The sequence below is a fragment of the Palaemon carinicauda genome, chromosome 18 (genome assembly GCF_036898095.1).
Source record: "Palaemon carinicauda isolate YSFRI2023 chromosome 18, ASM3689809v2, whole genome shotgun sequence".
Lineage (NCBI taxonomy): Eukaryota > Metazoa > Arthropoda > Malacostraca > Decapoda > Palaemonidae > Palaemon > Palaemon carinicauda.
This window is the reverse complement of record NC_090742.1, coordinates 60,397,663-60,407,813: the sequence shown is the minus strand read 5'-3', so window position 1 is coordinate 60,407,813 and position 10,151 is coordinate 60,397,663. Positions and strand designations below refer to the sequence as shown.

At 36.6% G+C, this 10,151-nt stretch overlaps 1 protein-coding gene across 12 annotated transcripts in view; it reads right to left on the bottom strand.

Moving 5' to 3' along the window:
- Positions 1-214: 214 nt before the first annotated feature.
- Positions 215-10,151, bottom strand: part of Nhe3 (Na[+]/H[+] hydrogen exchanger 3) — a 90,488-nt gene continuing 80,551 nt past the window's right edge. For all 12 annotated transcript variants that reach the window (XR_011047214.1, XR_011047215.1, XR_011047212.1 and 9 more), the window contains one exon: positions 215-6,659. Coding sequence is in view for 3 of the 12 variants with exons in the window: in XM_068392401.1 (XP_068248502.1) it covers positions 6,558-6,659 (102 nt within the window). In the remaining 9 variants the exon portion in view is untranslated. The remainder of the gene's footprint in view (positions 6,660-10,151) is intronic.

The window sequence follows — 10,151 nt, the reverse complement described above, 5'->3', positions numbered from 1 at the left end:
TAACGGATTTTGAGTGCAGCGAAAAATCTAATTTTGGGTGAGATAGCCATATCGTCCTGATGGAAGGTTCCTTTAGTAGCTTCCTTAGGGTATATATGACGTTATATATACCCTAAGGAAGCTACTAAAGGAACCTTCCATCAGGACGACATGGCCTGAGCCCAAAAAATTCTATTGCCATGAAAATGGAACTGGATGTAAATAAAAGAAAGCGTCCTTCAGAAAATTTTATTTCTTAAATAATAGAAATGCTTTGGGACACAAATAAAATAACAGATATATTCATATATATATGAAGCTTTAAAAGCAGTGAACACTTCAGTGTTCTAACTTTCCATAATACAGGTATATCAAAATATGGAATATTTAAATACAGTATATATATCATACACATACCAAAATAATGTTGATTCCTTCAACTGTAAAATCATAAGTGAAAGACTTAACATTGCCTTACCACATAAGAGATGGGTTCATTTTGATTCTGGTAAATACTGTAAGGTACTGCATCTGATCTACATTATAGATTTACGGGAATATGGCCCAGTGCAAGGGCCAGGGAGATCATTCAGTTTGATATATAATACGTACTTTAGTACTTAAATCAGGTGTTACTCTTCATAGTGGCATAATGCATATGTTAATAAATTCAATCTTTTGAATATTACGTAAAAAAAATTGGATACTTTTTTTTTTTATTTAGTTTATAATAGGGATTAAGGCTTCAAGAAAAAAAATTTGACAACCCAAAAGCGAGACTTTAAGTCCCACAAACCAAACCTGTAAGGTGGCCTTTAGTATTACTTCTTAAATGAGAGATGGAAATCGGAAGTAGGTCAAACTTGGGAATAGATTGTAAATGACAGATGAGAAATAGAAGGCAGACAGAAACGTAACTGAAGCCAGAATACCATCCTCGTGTTCCTCAAGAGGAGAACATTAAGCGGGACTGTGAAAGCAGGAATTCAACATTACTATGGTCGTGCGTACCTCCTGTATATACAAATACATATATTCCATACACTATATACTTATTATGATGAAATTGAATAATAGTCTTTACAAATAGTAATAAATAAGAAAAAAAGTAAGGCAAAATGGGAGGCAAATATAACAGTTTCTGGTACTTTTTCGTATCAGGACAACTCACTATGAGTGGTCAAATAATAATACAGTACAGTAATAAAAAAAAAATGATTAAATCACATTTGTGATATAAATCACGACTGATATTTCATCACACATGTCAAAGAGGACAGCATCACAATCATGTATGTATTTATTTCATATTCACAGCTATACATTATGTATAATTATTTATATAAATACAAAATAATCTCTGTGTATCAAGCGGAAAAGGTATATATAGAAACATTTGCAACACGACCAAGGGACATTCAGATAAAACATATAAATCTTATAAAATTCATGATAAGATTTGAGGATAACATGACCTTACCCCTAAATTGAAAATATATATATGTCCTCTTTTACCTACATCTAAGCCACCTATCATATCATATCATATATCTACCCCTATCTGTATACACACGTGTGCGTAAAATTTTGTTCGCGTGGCTGAAGTGTGCAATGAATTCAAATGACATGTGTTGCTTTTGCTGGAAAAAAATATATATCAAATCAAAACCAGGAAATTGTTATTGACATATTCTAAGCAGACCATAGAGTTATTTCTGGATTCTGGAAGCAAATACAAACTATTTGTTCTTAGTTGAAAACAATAACCAGACCACGGATTCATTTCTGAATTCTTGCAGCAGATACAAACTATTTGTTCTTGGTTGAAAACTATAACCAGACCACGGATTCATTTCTGAATTCTGGCAGCAAATACAAACTATTTGTTCTTGGTTGAAAACTATAACCAGACCACGGATTCATATCTGAATTCTTGCAGCAGATACAAACTATTTGTTCTTGGTTGAAAACAAGAAAAAATCTTCAAATAGAACAAGGACAACAAAGTATGAAGAGATTAAAAGGATCAGATAAAATTAAAGGTGGGGATGCAATGCTGCAGGGGTAAAGGTACTGTCTTTAAGTAAAGCCTCGTAAGACATACTGCACACAGTAGTCTTTTACAAGGAAAATATTAACCCTTTTCCCCCCAAAGGACGTACTGGTACGTTTCACAAAAGCCATCCCTTTACCCCCATGGACGTACCGGTACGTCCTTGCAAAACAATGCTATAAAAAATATTTTTTTCATATTTTTGATAATGTTTTGAGAAAATTCAGGCATTTTCCAAGAGAATGACACCAACCTGACCTCTCTATTACAATAATTAAGGCTTTTAGAGCAATTTAAAAAAAAATATACTGCAAAATGTGCTGGGAAAAAAATAACCCCCTGGCGGTTAAGGGTTGGAAATTTCCAAATAGCCTGGGGGTAAAAGGGTTATGATTACATATCAATATTTAACATAAATACAGAAGAAATTCCTCCTAATTTTTAATTCCATCAACAACAGCTTGAATCCTTTATCCACTTCTGCCAAAAACCAATTATCAGCCAAGCATACGTTACTCATCAAGAGTTCGTTAAGAAAATTTTGCAACTTATAAGCCGATCATGTTAAAATTTCACTTTAAACCCAAAGGTTGCACTAAATGGAGAAAAAATAAATCTATTTTCTAACTTAACTATAATAAACTGAATAATAAATTCGTTTCCATGTCAGTAAAAATAAATAATTTTCTAACTTTTGATAAATTTCCTTTTTTTTTTTGCAAAGTTTCAACAAGGGAGATTCTACATCTATCACTGACCTTTTTGTGGCTACAAATTGGGAATGAGTCTAAAATACTTCACTGCCTTGAGAAAATTATTCATAACAAAGATGTTGGGCCAAAGTTTACGTATATTCCTTAGTTGATTCTAAAGAAATGATTCTCGGATTGTTTTAAAATAATGCTATCGAATACAGTACGTAAATTAAACATGTTCTTTTAACCCCAGTTATTTATAATAACAATTATATTAAACAAAATCAGCAGTGTTAAATTGAATATAAATTCCCCTCAGACTTCCATGCCCATTTGCATAATGTCATCATTTGTCAGATTTCATCTTTGTGGAGTTGAACATGCTGAGCCCTCTTATATAATGAGAGTCTTCCATTTCTTGCAAAAATCTACTACTGCTAATCCTCATGTATTTTCAATGACAAGTTTGACAGATATTCAAGTCATTTTCAGACCATTTAGCTTTTTCTTTTTAAAAATTGTTCTTGTACCTATCCATAGTTTCTTGAGCATTGTGGAAGGTTGGTTCATAATCTTCATTTGTTTTTAATTTCACAGTGTCTGGATTGTACAGTCTCTGAGGATTTCCTTATCTTAAAACTCATATATAGAATCTATTATATACATACACACAACAGTGACCACGGTTCTGTTTATCGACGTCTTTGGGGAAGTTTAGAAGCAATATGATTTGATTTAATGGAAAGCAGAGGAGACACATCTCATGTGATACAAACACACAACAAACCTTTTCAATTGCATCTCAGTAGTCACGACAAATAAAATATGACCGTACTCAAAACTCCCTAAGTAGCTAGAATAGTTTGAACAAAACATAGAGCGAAAAGGAGATACATTCAGCACAAACAATACCTGACAACACACTGAGAAAGAAAAATGAAAACATGATTAAGAGAAAGGGTAAGATTCCACCTCGACGGAAAGGTAAGAAGTCTAAGTGTCAAATCCATCTTGCGATTTTCAACAAATTATTCTTAAAATAAGATAATTTTTCACTCAATTTCAACTTTTTCAAATGCAGTAGAGAAAAAAGCATTGTAAATTAGCAAGGACTGAAGATGATTTTATAGCAATACTAAATATGGGACAGCCATTTATAACTGCTAATTTGCCCGCAAGTCATAATCACTTGATTATATGTTAACCCTTTTACCCCCAAAGGACGTACTGGTACGTTTCACAAAACTCATCCCTTTACCCCCATGGACGTACCGGTACGTCCTTGCAAAAAAATGCTATGAAAATTTTTTTTTTCATATTTTGGATAATTTTTTTGAGAAACTTCAGGCATTTTCCAAAAGAATGAGACCAACCTGACCTCTCTAGGATAAGAATTAAGCCTGTTAGAGCAATTTAAAAAGAAAAATATATAGAAAATGTGCTCGAAATTTAACCTTACGGTGGGGGTAAAAGGGTTAATCAAATTATTGTCTTATACTGTAGAGAATATTTCACCCACTGGTTTTCATAAGAATAATAAATTTACGTATTTCAATTGGTTTAATATCAGTCTGGGTGTCCAACCCACAGTAATAAAGCTCTTCTTATATAATTATCTATACCTAGATAGAGCTTAAGCTCATGGAAATACTAAATGGCTTCTGTACCCTGTTTTGGAACACTTATTATTAAGAAAAAATTAGAAACTTTTATCAAGTTGGATGAGACATTAGTGAGGTGGTGCATACAAATGTCCTATTTTGAGAGAGAGAGAGAGAGAGAGAGAGAGAGAGAGAGAGAGAGAGAGGAACAGCAAAGTGTTAAAGAGAGGAACCAAAGTGAGAGAGAGGAACAGCAAAGTGTTAAAGAGAGGAACCAAGAGAGAGAGAGAGAGAGAGAGAGAGAGAGAGAGAGAGAGAGAGGAACAGCAAAGTGTGAAAGAGAGGAACCAAAGTGAGAGAGAGAGAGAGAGAGAGAGAGAGAGAGAGAGGAACAGCAAAGTGTGAAAGAGAGGAACCAAAGTGAGAGAGAGAGGAACCAAAGAGAGAGAGAGAGAGAGTGAGAACAAGAACAACAAAGTATGAAAAAAAAACCACACACAAATTACAGAACAACTGTCAACACCAAAGCTCTATATTATGGTTACACGTTTTAAGAGCACTGAGTGATAATTTTAACACTTTACTAACATCAGAAAAAATTAAAGCGATTTACACGTCTATAGTTTTGCCCATTTTTAATGAAAATAAATGATATGACACACTGAACAACATTTCCTCTTCCAGATGATAATTATCCTAGAATATTTATGAAAAAAATAAAAAAGTAATATTTATGATCATGAAATATAAAATAAAATATACACAGAACATATACATTTGTACTGCATATATACAGTGCATTCACAGCTATTTGAGGGTTGGATTTCATGGCAGGGCTACTAAAAAACTGAGATGTCAAGGCATCATCATGAAATATGGTACAGGAAGTAAAAATAACCCTTCTACTTATTCAGTTTATTCCCATTTTTATATGGGGTTGCCATTTCCAATGAGCCTTTTCTATCTATTTCTCTCTTGCTCCTCGGCTTCATAAATTCCCTTCTGTCTCAAGTTCTCTCTACATAGTCCCTCAATCCCCTTCTTCTACCTTGAACTTCCATTTCCGTAAAACCTACCCACATGATCCCTAATATGTGAAAATGTGAAATACTTCACTAGAAATTTAAAAAGGCCTTTAATCACAATCTATTTTCCTTTTTTAGTTCTTAAAACAACTTTACAAAATTTTCAACTACTCCTTTTCGGATAAGTCCTATCCACAGAAAGACTCTGATAAGGCTCGTAAGCATGCTGTGAAGGTACTGTACATATGTATGAGTGACTTCTCATAAATGCATTAAATATCAGCCAAAAGAGAGGGACATTAATCCCACCTTTGTTTAATTTTCCCTTTTGGTAGTTCAATGTCTTCAATACTCCCATATTCTAACTTTTGTCCCTAGTTTAGAATACTGTAAATGTCAAGAAACTTGATTCAGTGGTTTAGTCGCTACACTTAATTTTGCTAAATATCTAACGCGAATAAAACTCGGGGTCTTCGCTAGCCAGAGAAGGTAGACCATATGGTAGGTCTTGTATATTTCATTATTTCTCTTCTCCTTAATGGCTTTAAAATAATGCACAAGTACAGAAGTATACACTCGATCATCTCGGCACAGTTTGTGATAAAAGATTTACAACAGAAATGCTAACACCGCTTTCATATAATTACAGTATTGTACATCCAAAATAACCGACAAAGCTGTGCTGACATGCCACAAGGGATCTCTTATCTTTATTGTTTGCTTCAATAACTGGAGTCTTTATATACTACACATATGCATACACAATTAATATCAGTATACAGAAATAAAATACATCTTTGTTGCAATCACAGCAGCAACAGTTAAACATAAGATAAACAGACCGGTCAGTTTAATAACTCTGCCAAAGAAAAATAATAAAATGCCCAAAACGAAGTTCGTTTACATTGTTAACATTGGCACAATCACAATCAATTCAGTCAACAGAGGCTGATCTGATATCAGCTAGATGTAAGCAATAATATGTCACATTATACTCATGTACATTTATCTGAAATGAAAGCACAACACATACCACATCATCCTTCACATAGTTTCACTTCACTCTTAACTCAAAAGGGGCACCAGACCGACGAGTTCGCATTCAGCCACTTCTCTACTAATAACAAAAGTCATGATAATCTCACAGATCTCAGATCTTAGATAGTTCAATGAGTTACACAATGAACCCGAACTATAACTTCTCTTATAAGTCTTGACCTCTGGACCCCGACACTGAAACCCTAGTTGGGACACTTCCAGCGGATCCCAACCCCAAATCTCCGTCATACAATGGGTTTGTTACACTCTGCAAAAAAATTGGATCATTTCATGAAGGATAACATTTGAGAAACATAAATGTAATACACTTCTGCAATAAAAACCACACCACAAAACTAAATAATGTTAAATTGATAGTTGGTAGTACATGTGTAGTGTTTAGGGCCAATGGCCAAATACTGAAGCTGACATTATCATTCAGCGACACAAATCTATTCACAGGTTATCAACATTCAAATCACTCTGGTGGGTATACCGACAATTAAACAAATACTAACAAATTTGACCTGCTCATGACATTTATGGAATGTGGGACAATATACACAATGTTTCCCCTCAGTATATTTTTAATACTCTTTTTCAAGTAACTAAGACAATATATACTGTAGATGCTTGTTTGATAAAGAGAAGGCTTATCCTAACATGAAATTCTGACCGATTCAAAGATCTGACTTCACACATCTTACCAAAAGGTCCCCTTTTAATATATACTTTAATATTGGGAATTTCACAACGTTCTAACCCAAACTAAGTTAAGGGTAAACCATTACCATTTGGCATTGATCTTCAAGCAATAGACAGATCCAATATGTTTACTAACAAAAATAAAAAAGAATTAGTACCGGATACTAGTTCCCCCCCCTCCTTTCTTCTTCTCTCCCTTGCATGTACAACTAGATTAGCTGCATCTTAATTTCATTTGAAAATGTCCTTAAACCCTCACAAATAATACGATATACCACAAGTTTGACGAGTACCTTTCCAAAAATTATTCAAGCTACTCTCAAGTTTTGAAAAACTAAGTAAAAATGTTATTTTTATAATAAAATAAATTTTTGAATATACTTACCCGGTGATTATATAAGCTGCAACTCTGTTGCTCGACAGAAAACTCTATGTTAAAAATCCGCCAGCGATCGCTATACAGGTAGGGGGTGTACATCAACAGCGCCATCTGTCGGGCAGGTACTCAGTACTCAATGTAAACACAGAACTCAATTTTCTCCTCGGTCCACTGGGTCTCTATTGGGGAGGAAGGGAGGGTCCTTTAATATATAATCACCGGGTAAGTATATTCAAAAATTTATTTTATTATAAAAATAAAATTTTTCAATATTAAACTTAGCCGGTGATTATATAAGCTGATTCACACCCAGGGGGGTGGGTAGAGACCAGCAATAATTGTTTACATTATTATGAGCTAAGGATTTTTTATTTCATTTTAGCAGTTATTCAAAATAACAAACATAAAATAAATAAGTACCTGGTAAGGAAGTCGACTTGAAAAATTTCTCTGCCTTTTAAAGTACGTCTTCCTTACGGAGCCTCGCGATCCTCTTAGGATGCTGAGCGACCCCTAGGAGCTGAAGTATCAAGGGTTGCAACCCATACAACAGGACCTCATCAAAACCTCTAATCTAGGCGCTTCTCAAGAAATGACTTTGACCACCCGCCAAATCAAGTAGGATGCGAAAGGCTTCTTAGCCTTCCGGACAACCCAAAAACAATAATAAAACATTTCAAGAGAAAGATTAAAAAGGTTATGGAATTAGGGAATTGTAGTGGTTGAGCCCTCACCCACTACTGCACTCGTTGCTACGAATGGTCCCAGAGTGTAGCAGTTCTCGTAAAGAGACTGGACATTCTCAAGATAAAAAGACGCGAACACTGACTTGCTTTTCCAATAGGTTGCGTCGATTATACTTTGCAGAGATCTATTTTGTTTAAAGGCCACGGAAGTTGCGACAGCTCTAACTTCGTGTGTCCTTACCTTCAGCAAAGCTTGGTCTTCCTCATTCAGATGGGAATGAGCTTCTCGTATTAACAGTCTGATAAAATAGGATAAAGCATTCTTTGACATAGGCAAAGATGGTTTCTTAACTGAACACCATAAAGCTTCAGACGGGCCTCGTAAAGGTTTAGTTCGTTTTAAATAGAACTTAAGAGCTCTTACAGGGCATAAGACTCTTTCTAGTTCATTTCCAACCATACGATAAGTTTGGAATATCGAACGATATTGGCCAAGGCCGAGAAGGCAGCTCGTTTTGGCTAGAAAACCAAGTTGTAGAACATGTAGCCGTTTTGGATGAGAATCCGATGTTCTTGCTGAAGGCATGAATCTCACTGACTCTTTTAGCTGTGGCTAAGCATACCAGGAAAAGAGTCTTTAAGGTGAGATCTTTCAGGGAGGCTGATTGTAGCGGTTCGAACCTGTCTGACATAAGGAATCTTAGTACCACGTCTAAATTCCAACCAGGTGTAACCAAACGACGCTCCTTCGTGGTCTCAAAAGACTTAAGGAGGTCCTGTAGATCTTTATTGTTGGAAAGATCTAAGCCTCTGTGACGGAAGACTGATGCCAACATGCTTCTGTAACCCTTGATAGAGGGAGCTGAAAGAGATCGTTCTTTCCTCAGAAATAAGAGGAAGTCAGCTATTTGAGTTACAGAGGTACTGGTCGAGGATACGGATACTGACTTGCACCAGTTTCGGAAGATTTCCCACTTCGATTGGTAGACTCTAAGGGTGGATGTTCTCCTTGCTCTAGCAATCGCTCTGGCTGCCTCCTTCGAAAAGCCTCTAGCTCTCGAGTGTCTTTCGATAGTCTGAAGGCAGTCAGACGAAGAGCGTGGAGGCCTTGGAGTACCTTCTTTACGTGTGGCTGACGTAGAAGGTCCACCCTTAGGGGAAGTGTTCTGGGAACGTCTACTAGCCATCGAAGTACCTCTGTGAACCAATCTCTCGCGGGCCAGAGGGAAGCAACTAGCGTCAACCTTGTCCCTTCGTGAGAGGCGAACTTCTGCAGTACCTTGTTGACAATCTTGAACGGAGGGAATGCATATAGATCTAGATGTGACCAATCTAGGAGAAAGGCATCTATATGAACTGCTGCTGGGTCCGGGATTGGTGAGCAAAATATTGGGAGCCTCTTGGTCATCGAGGTTGCGAAGAGATCTATGGTTGGCTGGCCCCAGGTGGCCCAAAGTCTCTTGCATACATCCTTGTGGAGGGTCCATTCTGTTGGAATTATTATTTGTCCCTTCCGACTGAGACAATCTGCCATGACATTCAAGTTGCCTTGGATGAACCTCGTTACTAGTGATATGTCTAGACCTTTTGACCAGGTGAGGAGGTCCCTTGCGATCTCGTACAACGTCAGAGAGTAGGTCCCTCCTTGCTTGGAGATGTACGCCAAAGCCGTGGTGTTGTCCGAGTTCACCTCCACCACTTTGCCTTGAAGGAGAGACCTGAAGCTTTCCAGGCCAGACGTACTGCCAGTAGCTCCTTGCAGTTGAAATGCATTGTCCTTTGACTCGAGTTCCATAATCCCGAGCATTCCCGACCGTCTAATGTCGCACCCCAGCCTACGTCCGATGCGTCCGAGAAGAGAACGTGGTTGGGAGTCTGAACAGTCAGGGGAAGACCCTCTCTTAGGTTGATATAGTCCTTTCACCAAGTCAGACAAGACTTTATCTTTTCGGAAACCGGGATCGAGACCGCTTCTAGCGTCTTGTCCTTT